General features: G+C 41.3%; 1 protein-coding gene across 1 annotated transcript in view; it reads right to left on the bottom strand.

The window, feature by feature from the left end:
- Positions 1–17278, bottom strand: part of LOC126460424 (protein sidekick-2-like) — a 1057356-nt gene extending 1040078 nt beyond the window's left edge. The window contains exon 1 of the mRNA XM_050095916.1: positions 17041–17278. Within this exon, the coding sequence (XP_049951873.1) occupies positions 17041–17185 (145 nt within the window). The 5' untranslated portion in view covers positions 17186–17278. The remainder of the gene's footprint in view (positions 1–17040) is intronic.
- Positions 17279–18080: the final 802 nt, after the last annotated feature.

Consider the following 18080-nt stretch of genomic DNA (forward strand, 5'->3'; position numbering starts at 1 on the left):
GAAACGGAATTGGAAAGTGGTCGGTGACTGCTGATAAACCAAACGCCTATGAGCACCATCGTTTCCCAGTAGACCACCAGGAAGACATTTTACTATCCTCGTTATGTTAGCATTTTTCTGTTCCTGTTTATAAGGTGAATCGGACTACTTCGTTGATTGTGACGTATGATGATGGTCGTTTCCTCTACATCACTGCGTACGACGTGCCCCATGGCGTTCAGAGTTCAGAGTATTGCTGAGGCGGAGTTCCACTGGAGCACCCTGTTACTCAGTCGACATACGTTCTTCGGGCTACTGTATTTCCTAGAATCAAAGTCCTGCCAAAATGAATACTCTTCCGTAATATTTCTGGTACTGTCAAAGTGACTGTGGTTTTATCTCTTCATTATCAACTCTACACAAATAAGGACTTTCCAAACAACCTCTACAAAAGAAAATATATTCGAAACTCCACGAACGAAAGTTTACCAATGTCAAGAATGGACAAAAACGATTATTTGAAAGAACGGTGTCACAAAACGTTGTTTTCAATGCGTAATTTTCGTGACAGTTGCTGGAAACCATTGACTCAGGAATAGGGTGCTATCCTTTTGAATTTAGTATTTAAAGACAACCAGTTGTAGTAAATGTGGTCTCTTGTTTTACAAAAAACGACCAAAATTTTAAGACCATTTGCATCTAGGTGAAATGTCTACAGAGAATACCTAACACGTACTTTATCTTCTCTGCTGGTAACAGATTTACATTTTGTTGTTGTTTCTAAACTACAATTAATACAGAGTAAGTTAATGTCCTCCCACAACCTCCCTCCAAATTACCCCGACGTTCTGCACATGTTCGCCTAAGTTTTAAGAAATATGTGGCAAGTTTACCCACTTAACTCAAACGCTAAATCCATGCTTGGAATCGATTCAAGTGCCACTGCTCGGAGGAAGCCAGATAACGGCACGTCAGTTAACTGGAGCGTGATTTCCAGCTGACCCTGCAAGTTCGTTACACGAATACTAAGATTCCTTGCTGCAGTTACTCTACTCATAAAATCTACAGTTCATTTCTTAGTAACTGCCTTAGTTCATCGCAGATCTAACTGAATGCAGTTAGTTTAGTCAATCCATATAAGTTAATACATCCCTCTAGAAACTGAATCGTCTTTTTTTTCTGTTTAGTCCTGACGAAGCCAAATGATATAACTATAAGGAACCCTATGTTCGCGAACTTAAACTTTGAAATATGTCTCACTTTGAAGACACCTACTAAAGAAAGTGCACACTAGATAAGTCTCTTAATTATATTCGTGTATGTTATACGGATAAGGTGATTCGTCATTGTGTAGAAATTTTCTAATCTTGCTCCAAATATTTAACGTTTCTTGAGCAATCATGTCGATGCGCCCATCCGATTATTTATATACAAGCGTTTTGACGTTTGAATTACCCATCTGGCTATATAAAAATTTATTAAAAAGTGGAGAACACTGTTCCATCGTAAGATTTGAATGTTTAAACTAAATGAGGTAGGGGTAAGAAAAAATATAATTGCGATCTTTTCTCGTGAATTGGGTACGTATCCGTGTATGACATCAAATCTAGGTGCATTACTTTTATAAGCTGAGATAAAGAAAGGAAGTCCGCAGCTCGTGGTCCTGCGGTAGCGTTCTCGCTTCTCGCGCACGGGGTCGTGGGTTCGATTCCCGGCGGGGCCAGGGATTTTTCCCGCCTAGAGATGATTGGATGTTGTTGTGTCATCATCATCATTATTCATCCTCATAACGGTCGGAGGAAGACAATGACTAGTTACCTCCGCCAGGACCTTGCCTAGTGCGGCGGTGCGGGTTTCCCGCATCGTCCCCTACCCTCCTCACAGTATGGGACTTCATCCTCCTCCTCAAAGGAAGGAAACTGGAGATCATTTTTCTGATGTAGAATTTGCTACAGGTGTGAGAATTATCAACTAATTTAGAATGATAGGAAGTCACATTCTTACGCTTTTTTAGTCAGCATTTTAGTGAATTAACAGCACGTTTACCATATTTGGTTTTTGACTGTGTGATGTTATCAAACGAGATTCATCAGGAGAGTAGCAACAATCAGCATCGGGCGAGGGCCTGCGAGGTGGTGCAGCAGTGCAGTCTTAAGACACTGGAATCGCACTGGAGGGGGGGAGGGGAGGGGTTCACAATTAATATTGGCATTTTCTGTGCTCAACCCCACCCCCCTCTCCAAATCACCTTATGTAAATCCCAGATCGGCTCCTTCGGAAAGTTTAGCAACTGTTTCTACCTCTACCTCCCAAGACACCGAGCTTATGTTTCGTATCTAATGGCCTCGTTACCGACTGAACGTTAAACTTAATTCCATTTGTTTTTTAGAATCATGTTTTGAAAGGACGTGTTTGTGATGGTGTATTTATCGTGTAATCGAGTTATATGAGTACGCTGCATTACGATGGAGATGGTATTGACGTCTAAATTGGCGTTTTAGCAAAGAAACGTTTACTCAGATCATTCAGATTTCGACTGTAAACTAAATCTAAATGAAAATATAGGAGTAATCTATTAACCAAATTTCTAAGCATATGTTTTATTTCTTTATCGCATTTATGACCAACAATCGATATGATGAGATTCTAGATCTGTATGTAAGGTGTGAGCAGTTGCACTTACAACGAACATAGAGAGATTTATTTACTATTTATTTTCACATGAAAGATAAAGTCATGTTAAATGCAGAAGAGCCCTGTCGTGCTTCCGGTGTTGTCGGAACGCACATACTGACTGTTTTGTGCAGTACATTGGATATTGGATGTCGATGCGACATAACAACGAAGACAACCAAGTTCGTATCTGACTGGAACAGTGTGTGTCTGCCAGAAGTCATTTATGACTATAAATCTGACTCACTTACTCAACACTTTCGCGAAACTGTCTCGACGACTGAATATTCGCGAACGAAAGCATGTTCCTAATTTAAATTAAATAATATCATAACTTCCGTGAACTCACAAGGCTTTCATGTGAGAAGACGATATTATGGCACGTAGTGGCACATAACGGAAAAATTGCCAGCCGTTAAAATAAAGGGTAGCGCAACTTTTTCTTTTTTGATACGTTGTACGGAAGACTTTTATCTAATTAACTGTATATTTTAGCGCTAAAAAACCAACAAATTGCTCCATGCTATCTCGTTATAGCTTATTACTTTGTGAAGAGAGAACAACATTAATAGCTGTTCGGGGTAGCCACGCTATCTGGGGCGTCTTGTCACGGTCAGGGCGGCTTTCCCCGTCGGAGGTTGGAGCCCACCCTCGGGCATGGGTGTGTGTGTGTTGTCCTTAGTGTCAGTTAGTTTAAGTTCAGTTGAGTAGTGTATAAGCCTAGGGACCAATGACCTCAGCAGTTTGGTCCCGTAGGAACTTACCCCAAATTTCCTAATTTTCCAACAGTAATAACTGAGAAAATGTATTAGCCGCCAAAGCGCCTATCTTTTAATAAAGTCTGTAGACAGAACTTTTTAACGCATATTGATATGTTTATTTAACTTATAATACCCGAATTATTACAAGCCTCATCTTTAGAAAGTTTAGATTTTATTTATAACAAACCAGAGTACACAAAAATTCATCGCGACGTTCTCATATTAGTTCACTTGTTGACGCTTAAAATTATTTACTATTTAAGTCTCGAAATGATTTGATATTATTATTAGCATCATGCGCCGGCATTGGATACACTTACTTTTAAAAGAGGAATGTGCTGTGGGACAGCTATATCGATTGAGCCATGATGGGGCTCGCGTTGGTGCTGTTGGTAGGTTTTCGCCCTCTGTTGGAGGCCAGACGGTAACGTTCAGTTGGCATGGTAGCGGTTGTTTGTCTTCTTCTCATGTTGCCTGGCGGCACTTGGTTTCGCAAAAAAACGGTTCAAATGGCTCTGGGCACTATGGGACTCAACATCTTAGGTCATAAGTCCCCTAGAACTTAGAACTACTTAAACCTAACTAACCTAAGGACATCACACACACCCATGCCCGAGGCAGGATTCGAATCTGCGACCGTAGCAGTCCCGCGGTTCCGGACTGCAGCTCCAGAACCGCTAGACCACCGCGGCCGGCTTTGGTTTCGCAAGCGTTGCCTGTCCGCTAGTGGCAGCAGCAGCAGCCGTTATCGATATGTAGTAACTGTAACCAAGTCTTTGGGGGGACGTCATTGTTTTTCCAAATTGTGTGAGTGTGCCAGTTCGGTTGGGGACTCAGGAGGACCCAGGTTCGCACAGTGCGATAACACGCTGGAACCGCTGGCAGCGCGCATTCACTGCCGGATGGAAGGGCTGTGGTCACGAGGGTGCACGACCTCGTCGTAAACCAGATCCTGCAGGTTTTAAGATGAGTGCATTTGAATTCAAGTAGAGAAATTTCCACCATTGTAACATCTCACGATTCGCAAGTGACTTGGGTTCGTGTTACTGCTCGTAGTGTCGCCGAGGCGAATAGCCGCGAGTGGAGTCCTTGGGGAAAGCGGATCAGATAAGCTTTCCTCGACTGAGGCCAAGAGTGTGATACAGTGGTTCGAGGAACACAGTGGCGAGATCCAGGTGATGTGCTGGCCCCCAAAACCCACCAGATTTGAACCCAATCGTACACATCCTAATGTTATTGAACGTTGTGTCACAGCTCATCGCCCACATTCCCGGAATTTAACGGTTTTAGATTACCTGCGTGTCCAGATGTGGTGGTAACTATCTCCTCGACCTACCAGGGCCTCATAGTTTCCAAGTCACGACGCATCGCCGGTGTTATCCGTGCCAGAGGCGGATATATCATCTACTGGGCCAGTGGCTGGTCAGTGTACGGTGCAGGATCTAACACGCTGCATTTCAGCGGTGAAAACAGTACTCAGTAGTTTTTCAGATCACTGTGGAACAAGGTGCAATATAAACCTAGCTTAAATAAATATTGGGGCCGTGAATTATGGAAATTATATGTTGTTTTCCTTGAACATGAAACTTTAGAGACACATATCCAGGAGACTTGGAACCTGAACGTTAGACGACAGTGAAGATATCACCCTAGTATTTATTAGGGGACACAGCATGTGAAGAATAGTTTAGCTGTCTTTGATTACATATGCAATAGAAAATAATACACGAATAAATAACGCAATGGAATTTTGTTGTTGCTGCTTACGTCTATACAGCAAACCGGTTTTATCTCTTGACTGTTTCAAAAATATAAAGAAAACAAAAGCGATTTTAACAAAGTTAAAACTGAAGAAGCTGGAGGGTTTCGAAGTTAAGTCGAGATCGTAATGGCTCAATGAAGAATGTTACTCCTTATACTTTTCCCAAAGGCAGTGGCATTGAACAGAAGAAAAGGAACAGAAGGAAAACCTTCGTGGCTAAATTTCGTGCTGAAAATGAGATGATACTCACGTAGTTAGTGAAATCCATAGCTTTTATAAATAATTGTAAGCTGTGACATCTTATGAGCAGCGATCGACAAATCTCCTTGTAGGCACAGATACTTAGAGGATGATAATACTGAGACAATGACAACTTTTTTCTTGTGGAGAGCTGTAAGACAGCATAAAAGCATCCCCAATGAATATGAAACCTGGTGGGCTACGAGTGGACTTTTTTAAAAGGTTCGGGAATGGGATTGGAGAGTAGCTGACCGACGTCGGTAACAAAGCCGTCACTGGTACCTCTATACCACCAGGCTTCAAAAAAGATGTGAAGGTGTTAATAGCAAAAGGTAGGAGAAGTATAAGTTTACTTAACACTAATTTTAAAATAGCTGCAGAGCAACAAAAGAGCGAATGCTCAGGATAATACGAAAGGTAATAAGACAAGATGAAACAGGTTTGCCTGTACGCAGTATCCTTAAAGCCGTCGATGAATACAGAGATGTTGTGTCAGTCAGCTGAAGGAGTAAGGCTTAAGGATCCTTAGTCTTTATCGATTGTTCCAAGACGTTAGATCGAATCAATCACGGTTACGCTTTTGTAACCCTGATATAAATGGTATTTTGAGATCACTTTCCAAATTTCCTTCTGAATATGAACACACGGATGAAAGACGGAATACTCGTTAATGGACAAAGCACCGGAGACATCGAAATTGATAGGGTGGGGGCGGGGGGAGGCAACACAAGGCAGTCCGTTCTGCATATTCTTATATATCATAGCAACTGAACGTCTCATTATAAAGCTTAACTGGGGATTGGATGGGCTTAAGGTGCTGTCGATTAAAATGGGGCAAATACCTGACAGAAAAATATCGCAACCACAAGAAGGGGCTATGCGACATATACGAAAATTACCAGGCGTGTTTCTACATCCCAAGGATGAAATCTATTCTACTCTCGCGCCATTCGCGTAAGAGTGACACTAGTACCATCACCATGAGAATGAAAACCAGGTTTGCTTTATATAAACGCTCCAATGGTCGTGAGCGTTAGTTACCTTTGAGATTAGGTATGGTGAATTGATGTTAGTCACGAATACCTTTAAGGCAACAAAGATGCCAATATCAACACCTCACTGAGTTTGAACCACAACGTATAATAGAGCTACGGAAAACTGGATGGTCCTTTTGCTATATTTCAGAATGACTTGCCAGGAACGTAGCCACTGCACTGGCAGCGGTAGAAAAGAGAATGTACGGTCGCAAGAAACCTGCGCTCCGGACGGAAACGTGGCAATACCAAGAGTGAAGACCATGGAGTCCGGTATAAGGTTTGGTGCATCGTGCTGCCATCTGCAGTAGCAATTTCTGCAGCAGTTGGCACTATAGTGACAAGACGGCCTATAACATATCGATTAGTTTAAGGGTAGCGCCGAGGTAGACGCCCTGTAGGATGCACTCCACTGACCCCAAACGACCATCATTTGCGACTTCAATGATATCAATCGAAAGTTCATTGGAGGGGAGGGTAGAGGTCTGTTGTATTTTCTGATGAAAGTTGGTTCTCCGTACGTGTCGGTGATAGCCGTGTGTTGAATAGAATGAGGCGAGTCGAGAGCCTACAGCCAATCTGCGTGATAGGCACACTGGACATATACCTGGGATTATTGTCTGGGGTGCGATCTCGCATGACAGCTTTAGCTCTCTCGTGGTTATCCTACACATTCTGTCTCCAACATTGTGCGTCAGTCTCGTGAGTTCACTTGATGTGCAGCCATTCATGAACCGCATTCCGGGCGGTATTTTCCAACATGATGACGCTGGCTTACATACTGCTTCCATCTGTCTACAATTGAGCGCTTATGGGGCATTGTTGGAAGACGATTCCCAAATGATGCACAACCAACCTTAACCGGCTCTGTATTGACCAACCACGTGCGACGGGCGTGGAACTCCATCCTACCATTAGACATTCGGAAACTGCACAACAGGCTGCGAGCATGTTTACGTGGCTGCATTCAACATTCTGTCGGCTGCACCTGTTAGCAGCGCATCGGCAGTTGACATTTGCAATGGCTTACATTACGGTGATCGTGTAGTGTTAATGACTTAAATACGTCACCTAGACAAATGCATTCTCTTAAAGTCATCATTCTACGAGAATTATTTTTATGTGTGGCGATTTTTTCCCGCAAGTGTATATATACAGACAATTTGAGTGTAATAATCAGGAGTGACAATAACACTGCTAAATTAAAGAGGAAATCCACCTTTTTTTCACAGCTACGGGTGCAGAACTGAACAGAGAAGAAGTTCATTTCTTAATATGAGTGGTTTCCGAAACACAAGATTGGAATGGGCGAACTCAATAAATCATCAAAAATCACTGAAAATTACATTTTATAAGCGCCCTCTCGGAATGTCTGCAGCAAACTGGAAACAAATGCTTGACAAAATTCTTGGTATGGTGTAGGAACACGAAAAACAGAGAATTGAATGAAACACATACTGTGCAGTTGATCGACTATACTAGCCCTTCAAAAGCTTATCATCTCGGCAAATGCCTAACTACTCCCTGAGGAATTGCGAAGATAGTTACGAGAACGCTTTGCCAGCTCATAAGGAGGGGAACATATATTTCACAGGTGTGCTGGGAGAATCCTTGAGGTGCGGAGAAGGGGGCTTAGGTGTGTTCGATAACCGACTAAAGACACACGGCTTATTTATCTACAGGACTCAGAAAATTGTTCAAATACACCCTGCAAATGTAACCTCCTAATTATTTAAAACATCGACACCAAAGGATTTATATCCACCTCTAGAAATCCCGTCACAAAATTTTGAATTAGAGCATGTCAGTATTTATTTTTCGAAGTAAGTTATATTGAAAGAAACTGTAGAATTGAAAGCAATATCACCAAAGCATCCGTCTACCAGCCACCCACACGGAATAAAGTAAAAAACTTAATGGACGCTAAGAAATCAACCAAAATTTAGAGAATATCTGGAACAGCATTAACGGGAAAGTCTTTTCAACAAAATTACAGCCTATATGGTATAGATTTGCTAATGAAATTCTATCAACAAATAACAGACTGCATACAATAGTTGTGTTACGAACTACTATCGTAAGTGTGGATTGGTCGACACTATAATACATCGTTTTACTCCTAGTAAGAACTGACGGGAGATATATCAAAACACAGGAACTGATAGCACCGGATTCCTCTGACACCTCGAATCAAAATTGTAGTACCATTATGCGATTACACGGTAATTTTGTCAGTTACGTCACCAATAAAATATGATATAAAATAAATACCTATTTTGGCTACATGCTGAAAATAATATCAGTATTTCATAGGCGAGGAATAGGATGACATTATGATGAACTTAGAAGAGGGTACATTCGGGTACAAGACATTTTAAGGAAACGTGGACATCACATGCTAACAACATGAACAAGTCCATTTCAGTGTCTGTTATCTGTGTAACAGTTTGCAACAACTCCGTGACATGCGTGTTCTGCTGATGTTACTGTTTCTCCCATCTTTAACCAATATACGTTGACGACTTTACATATACATACAATTACGAACAACTCAAATTGAAAGGTACACACAGAAAAAGTTGTCGGTAAGGCTAACCAAAGACTGCGCTTTATTGGCAGGACACTTAGAAAATGTAACACATCTACTAAGGAGACTGCCTAAGCTAGGCTTGTCCGTCCTCTTTTAGAATAGAGCTGCGCGGTTTTGGGATCTTTACCAGATAGGACTGACGGAGTACATCGAAAAAGTTCAAATAAAGGCAGCACGTTTTGTACTATCGCAAAATATGAGAGAGAGTGTCACAGAAACGACACAATATTTGGGCAGGAAATCATTAAAAGAAAGGCGTTTTTCGTTGCGGCGGAATCATATCACGAAATTCCAATCACCAACGTTCTCCTCCGAATGCGACAAAATTTTGTTGACACCGATCTACGTAGAAGGTAACGACAACCACGATAAAATAAGTGAAATCAGAGCTCGTATGGAAAGTTATAGGTGTTCGTTCTTTCCGTGCGCTGTACGAGATTGGAATAAAAGAGAATTGCGAAGGTGGTTCGATGAACTCTACCAGGCACTTAAATGTGATTTGCAGAGTATCCATGCAGATGTAGATGTATTTCACATCACTTCAACAGCTATTTTAAAGACTTATTTATTTACTTCTCTGAAGACCAAGACGATCAACGCAGAGTCGTAAATAACCCATTGTTGATTTGTTTCTCTTCCAAGAAAACAAAAAACAATCGTTTTATGTAGATTCATCTACATAATGAAAGGAATTTAATTTCAGTTAATTCATTGATTTACCTGAACAACGATTTTTATTGAATCCAGAAGCAATTATTGTCTGACGAAGAGCCAAGTAATTATGTTTATTTCAGTATCTGTATAATATATTTCTTAATAACAGAAACGACTTAAGTTTTTGAAAGGAACCGTGTTTTGTTTAATGTCGAAGAAGCCGGGCCAGTGAATGCAAAAATGGTGAGTACAAGGACGGGTTATAAGGGATGGATGGAGGCGCGGAACAAGAAACAATTTTTAAACAAGTAAGGGACAAAATTACGTCAGAGCGGCGGAATGTAATGCAAGGAGCCCCGGTTTGATGCCCGGCCGTGTAGGAGGTATTTTCAGCTCGGGAACTCGGTGTTGTGTTGTCTTCATCATTTCATAATGATCAACACGTAAGTTGCCGAAGTGGAGCTAGCTAAAAGGATTTGCATCAGGCGACCGGTCTACCCGACGGCCGTCCCTAGCCACATGCACATTTCATTTCAGTTCATTATTTAAGATATGTAACACTAGTATCTGATGACATGGAAGGTATTCTATCTTTATACCACTCCTTTAAATGACCTTAGCTCTTCCGAGCTCTTTGCTCATGTTAATATTTGGAAAATTCGACTTCGATAGTAGTTACTTCAAAATTCAAATACTGTACATATACACATCGTATTAATTGAGGAACTATTTGCTCCCCGAAATATCGCTAATTCAAATATTCTCTATGGTGTCCATTAAGAAAAGGACGAAAATTAATGTAAGTTAAAGTTTTGTCATTTGAAATTAATTTGCTTAAAAATCTGGTTTCTCAGTACCCGATAAAGCAGCATCTATTTCTTTTTATTCACTGGAATAATCTCCATTGCAAATGATGTGCGAATTTTCGTGAATGTGTTATGCTTTCCAGAAAATCGTAACTGAGTTGTTCTCCCACATGTACATTTCGTAATTAAGGCTCGAAGCTGTAGACAAAATATCCAGAAAATGGAACTGCTCCTCTTAACAAACTAGAAGAGCGAACAAAATGCTCTGTATAATGAAGGAAACAAACCAAAAAAAGGAAGAAAACTGGAATTATTTTTTAACATCTACCGTCAGAAATGGTGGTCATGTTACAAACTAACTTTTAATCTGAAATTTGGCATTTTGAGTAAAATCGTAACCGGGAATTATATTAAACTGTACACCTTTGTGTACCCTATGTTGTGTGCTTCCTGCTACAATAAATCTATTTGTCTATTTGCTTGGATGGGGCTCGAGTAGACAGTGTTGTTATTGATTCATCTACTAAGACGCCACTCACAATACAAATGGCTTTAATTCGTTAGCTAGATAGCCCCTCCCGCTCCCCTCCCCCCCATTTGTAGCAACTCGTACTTCTTTGTTCTCCGGTAACCGTCGCTGTACTTGAATTACTGGTACAAGACCACTTCCGACGAAGTGCGAGGCTACGCGCTGGATTACCGTCTTAATCTGTCCGAAAGTTTCAGCGCATTGTTTACTTTTAAAAAAAATTTAGTTTTAGTTTTCAACTTTGTTGTCTGTATGCCTCTCGTATATCAATATCTTTTAAACATCGTCACTAGAGTGAAAACACGTGGCATCAGCACATTTAAAACCCACATCCATACCGACACGGGACACGAATACGTGACCTCAGCTTTGCGTCTCTCGAAAGCCTGGATGGAGGATTGTTGGTATCTCTCTTCCTACGAAACTTCAATTATAATATTCTACTGGTACTGAAATGCTATTGCTGCTACGGAATAACAATCTTTTCAAAGCAGTAATATTTGCATACCATGCTGAAAAGTAATGCCCTCGAATTTTTAATGTCAAAACTGTTACTGTGGTGTCACCGCCAGACACTACACGCGCTAGGTGGTAGCCTTTAAATCTGCCGTGGTCCGTTAGTATACGTCGGACCCGCGTGTCGCCACTATCAGTGATTGCAGACTGAGCGCCGCCACACGGAAGGTTTAGAGAGACTTCCTAGCACTCGCCCCAGTTGTAAAACTGACTTTGCTAGCGGTGGTTCACTGACAAAATACGCTCTCATTTGCCGAGACGATAGTTAGCATAGCCTTCAGCTACGTCATTTGCTACGATCTAGCAAGGCGCCATTACCAGTTACTATTGATACTGTGCATAATGTATCGTCAAGAGCGACGTTCACCATTAATGGATTAAAGTTAAGTATTCCACCAGCTACGTCCGTTTTTTTCTAAATTCTAATTTCCTTGTCCTGTTCCGGACCTCACGCCAGCCTGCGTGAGCTAAAACGCGTGCCTTTCGGCTTCCTCTTGTAACCCGGTGTTGGCTCTCCTGCCAACCCACAACAGTTACAGCTTAAAAAAATACAAATTTTATTAACATTATACATATTTACAGCCTTCTGGCACCAGAGCGCTCCGGTTTGTAGCGTGTAACATGGCGAGCTGTAACGTAACTATGTTGATGCTGGAGAAACAGCGTGCTGTTATCAAGTTTTGAAATCGAAGAGTTCGTTGGTACATGGAGGACACCTTCCTTCAGCAAGACAATGCCAAACAACTCATGACCGCAGCCATATCTGCAAAAATCCGACCCTTTGGGTACACTGCCACCGATTATTCTCCATACTTTCCCGAGTTGCCTTCACCGTTTCACTGCTTCCAAAACTAAACGAACACCTTCGAAGCATTCACTTTGATAGTGATGAAGTGGTGTAATCAGAGGTGAGGTTCTGGCTCCGTCCTCAAAGTCGCACATTCTGCCGTGACAGCAATCTGGTGATACATCTTCGTTAAAACGACAATCTACGCAACAGTCTAGACTACTGTTTCAAGTTATTTTAAGGAAATAGTGACTGTTCAAACAAGTCGCAAATCTGCTAGCGTGTATGAGTCACTGTTATCTAACCTCGGTGAACGATTTAGTCATTCGCCCATGCTCCTCAGAAATACAACGTTCTTTGTATTTTTATTAAAAACGAAACTCCTCCAGCTGTACTTAAGATTTTATATTTATTTTGCTACTAGTTTCGATGTTGCGTCAACACCATCTTCAGGCCCGTACACTTTGACGATATCAATTGTGTGTGGCTGAGTACTAAGAGTCCGCGTTGAGTCCAGTACATGCTCCACGTGGATGGCGGGCAGTAACTAGTTCTTTGTTTCTCGTATCTAAGGTAGTTTCTCGGTATTAAAATCTTTCAACTGCTTGCGTTCTGAGTCGATATGGTCGTATGGTTCACCGGGGACTACCTGTAGACAGAATTTTTCTTCAAAAAAAATATTTAGATGCAACATTAAAAATGTCCAGCCCTCTGAACAGCACCTATGCAAATGTGACTTCCTGACAAGTCCTTGCTTTATCAAGACGTTTCTGTCCCAGTATTGTGACCTGTCGACGCCTGCCAGCTTCCTTGAACGGACAACGGCTCACCATCCTTCACTTTTTCTTTAGCTGAGTAAGTATTCGGCTTCTATTGATTTCATTGTGGACTTGAGCGATAAGCTCCTTCCTTCGTTAGTTGTTTAGATAAATGCACATTATAAACTACAGTTAAAGTATAGTTCAATATAAATGAAAAAGCCTCCTGATGTGCCTCACAGAAACGCAATATGACCGCTGGTGCACTCAGTATCAGATAAGATCAGCAACACTGCTACGTCGTTTGGTATCGATTCTGTTGTCTACAGGGTAGTTTCACCGCTGGAAGGTTGTGGAAAAATTTCGAACTGAGCATCTTCTAATCGTGTACAACTGTCAACTTTCTTTAAATGAGAAAAATGCAATATGATGTCAATGTATAGGAGCGAACACCCTATAAAGCCGTCCATACGACAAGTGTTGGTTTTCGACGCTCTGTTGCTTCATTTAAATAACTGGTGGTAATATTACAACGCCGTACGAAGTAATAAACGGAATATAAGTGTGAAACAATAATGCGTCTAAAAGCTTTGAATGTGGCAAGTTTTAACTTCTTGGAGCATCTGACGTTAGCGGTACCTTTGATTGTATTCTTGAGACCAGAGAAAAATAACTGTCCACAATGTTTCGTGCCAGCTAAGTGGAGAATTGTGTGTGGATATTTAAAACTCAATTCACGGGTGTAACATCAGAAACAATGTTAAAAACTAGAAAACTGAGACATTATTTCCTGATGTACATCTTGCAAGTATGGTTTGTAAAAGAGGTCATTTGCATCTAATGTCGACGAACGGTACCAGGTCTTGGTAGAAGGCCATTTCGTAGATCATTAACTGATATATGTTTTCATCGTATGTCACGTGAACTGTTCCTTTGCATCTCCTGCTCGGTATGGAAACTGCAACGAACTGCAGCACCCAATTTTGACAGTGGTGCCCGTATCATTCCATTTATTATTGCGTACTATACCACAGTGCGCATCAGAAGCCATAATAAATTTGCATGAACAGCACAATCATCTTCTTCTAATGCTTCAGGAAAAATGTTGACACCCATAGTATACGTAATTACGGAGCAAGAATTTAAAGTTTTGCTGTATTCTTTGGTACAAAAACAGAAATTGACTAGACTCATCATCTCACTGTATTCTCTAGAAGTGTAGCTGTTTCATTCTAGTTTGACATAAAGTTTACTCACGGATCTCATTAAGCCTTCAGACGAGACACCCGCACGTCATGATAAAGTGGCAGTCGGTACAAGAGAGGAGCGCTCCTCTCCGAGAGGTTAAGACTTGAAATTCCGAGAGAGTACGTTCGGAGACGAGCTAGGCAACATATTACCACCTGCCGCGTACTTTTCGCTAAATGACCAGCGCGGGAAAAACAGAGAGACTAGAGTTCACACTGGTGCAACTAGATAATCGTTCATGCCGGGCACGATTCTCGACTGCAGCAGAAAAGGGGTCATTTATAAAGGCCCCAGAATCACCCTTCGCCACACACTGACAGCGGGCTTGTAGAGTGTAGATGCAGATAACAGCAGTAGTTTTTCTATGACCGAATGAAAAACAAAACAAATATATTGAAACACAGCTGTGTTTCATATCTTTCACTTATCTATGTTAAATGCTCATTCGTACTACGTTTGAAGTACAAGACGTTATTTTGTTTGGAAAACAAGGAAGGTACTACAGCCGTTACACAAGGTACGATGAGGCTGGAGTGGTGTAGGCGATTGTGTTATTTTTTCAATGAAACAATCTGGCATTTGTTTTAATCGATAAAGAGCCACAGATGGATATTAATTTTGGTTAGCTGAACTTGGACATAGATCCCGAACCTTATGAATTCGGCAACTGCCGTCTTGTTGATGTTCACGTAAAAGAGTACCACATTATACACTTATTACATTACGTATGTTACACTTTAAAGCCGTTTTCTGTAACCCCTATTCCTGTCGTAATTAGAGGCGAACGTACGACGGAGTGTTCAAAAATAATGCCTCCAACGTTTTTATTTGAATACTCTTAAAGTTTATTTAAATTAAAAGACATCATTAACATTCCACAGCTTTATTCTTCATGCCCACATATTTGTAACTTTCTGCCGATGAAGGGCTCCAAATTGCGATGTATAATGTAAGTATGTCGGTGCGTGAGGCACATAATTTTGTAATCAGATTTAGAATTCGAAGCATTCGTCCACACATGGATAACTCTGTCCTTCAGCATGACAACGCCAGACCACACATGAGCGCTGCGACATCTGCAACAACCCTTCGCCTTGTATTCTCTGTCATCGATCACCATCCGTACAGTACCGAATCCGCCTAGCTCACTTTCATCTGTTTCCAAAAATCTTTAAAAAACACCTTCGAGTACTTCATTTTGATATTGATGAAGTGTTGCAAGCAGAAGCGAGGCTGTGGTTTCATCCTCAAAGTCAAACAATGTACAGTGACGGCGACAATAAACAGGTAATAAACACGTAAAATTCAATAACGTTTGGTTTATTTAAAAAGCTTGAAGAGTTGTCACATAAAAGATTCAGAAGCATTACTTTTTAGTGCACACACTCACACACTCACACACACACACACACACACACACACACACACACACACACACATATATATATATATATATATATATATATATATATATATATATATATATCTGTGTGTGTGTGTGTGTGTGTGTCTATGATAGTGTTTACAGTGCGATGATCTGAAACCATGCTAAAGTCAATAAAAGGCTTATCATGCGCTGGATGTACTACATAACAATCTACTAGATATCTAATATGTATCAGTGTGTCGTGCAGATCTATCTTGTAAATTAAACTATGGTAATTTAACTCTTCGTACGGTATACAACTGGATACTGCAGGAAGAAGAATTTGGGCTATGATTTCTTAATTTCTGCCTCTCCTTATCTCTAATACCTACTCGGTATTGACAACAGTTTAAAGTTGCGTACTGCCATGACCCGTTTATTTAGCATAGTTATGGAAGATGCTTTATAACAAATGTACCACCTTCTGTCTTATCCAAAAGTTGTTACTGTTCAGCATTAGACCACTTAACGATTCATTTAGTGTAATATCGTTAAAATTTGCGAGTTCCACTCCCAAATGGGCCACCTTGTCTTTGTGATTATATAGTCACCCAGAACCGCTCTAGGTAACTATGAGAATTGATCTATCAGAAAGCTACAGATTTTTGTTTCCTTTGTACTGCTGGATACAGAAATAACGCGTTCTCTAATAACGTTCCGGTTAATAACAAGTTAAATGAAATAGTGTTCTGGTAAGACTACTTCTATAAAATGAGTTCATTGGTTTATTACCAACCCAAACATTATGTTCCACACAGATTCTTCGCCTATCTGAAACAGAACTGTGACACAAGGTCTCTTGTAACATTTTGGGCACGTGAACACATTTAGCTAGCAAAATACGTGCTGCGCTTCCGTGATGTGCCACTGTATCTTAATCTTCCAAATGCGTTATTGAAATTATTGTGTGTAACCTAAGTTCTACAGCCGTGTAAATTGTTTACGAGAAGGCAAAGTGAAGGATCATTTCGTAGGGGATGTGGGACAATGGATGTGAGTCTACGCAGGAAAGCAATTAGCGCTTAATAAATGAGGAGGAACTTGCTAATTCTAGCGTTAAGACTGCATTATTTACGAAATGACGTAGACGTCCGTTGACTTGAAGCACCTGATACTCAAAATATATGTTTCACGACTCGGATAGGTAGCATGACAGACGATTCATTTCTTGTCTACTTCCATATAATGAGGTTTACAATACGTTTACTTAAATTCCATAATAATCCACAGCTACAGTAACACTAAAGCTATCACGTTGTCTTGATGTAAATATTTACCGGACTCGTCAATCTGTATCTGTGAAGACGCCGCCGTTGACGAGAAGGCGAAGGAGCAAAAGAAGAGAAAGGAAGAGCAGACGAGCACCGTGCGCAGTATTCGGCGTCGCGGTCCGGCGAACGGTAGCGGAACGTCGGTCACCATGCTGTCATGACAGGTGCGACCTAACAATGAGCGCGTCTCGCGAGAGTCACCGGTCGCCGGGAAACAGCGCAGGCGGCATCGCGTCTCTCTGTGCCTCGCGGACGCTGTCGGCGCAACACTGGCGCGCCGCCGGGCCGTCCGCTGCGAGCCGTCCCAAGGCGCCCCGAGCGCACCCGATCTCCAGCGGAAACGTTCGAAGCAGTGCCGCCACACTGACCGAGTTTGCGCGTCCACTGATCTTCAATGACTTTCCCATCTGCCCAATGGCTGGAATCTCTGGCATCCAGCTTCCCAAGAGTCAACAGATACTTCCACATCTACACACCTTATTAAAATTGTATAGTAACCCCAAGGCGAGGGCCACACGTTACGTTGTTTCTTTTTTCCTTTTTCATTTTTATTGTTTTTTATATAAGACAGCGGCGCTATATACACAGCTTTATAATATTTGCAACATGTGGCCCCGGGGTTGCGGAATTTCTGAAGATGTTCGCCTTGGTCGAGAGAAAGATAGCAAAATAACGAAAAAGTTACCCCCAACGTAATGGCTTCTCTACAAGTATAGTTTCTGACAGTCGCTGTTCTCCTACTGGCAAATGCTTACGATCACTATATCCATTACGGTATTTGGCGGAGGATATTTTGTTTACCAGGCTCACTTCTCCCCTTTCCTCATCAAGTCACGAATGATGCGCGGAAATAACTATAGTTGATAAGCTTCCATGTAAATTCGAATCTCTCGTATTTTACCATGAAGTCTTTTCACTAAATATACGTTGGAAGAAGGAAGATATTGCTTCACTCGACAAATTTTAACAGTAAACCACCACCTTTTTGGTAGTGTCTGCTCCTTGAAAAAATGGTTGAAATGGCTCTAAGCACCATGGGATTAAAC

Source organism: Schistocerca serialis, chromosome 1 (genome assembly GCF_023864345.2).
Source record: "Schistocerca serialis cubense isolate TAMUIC-IGC-003099 chromosome 1, iqSchSeri2.2, whole genome shotgun sequence".
Lineage (NCBI taxonomy): Eukaryota > Metazoa > Arthropoda > Insecta > Orthoptera > Acrididae > Schistocerca > Schistocerca serialis.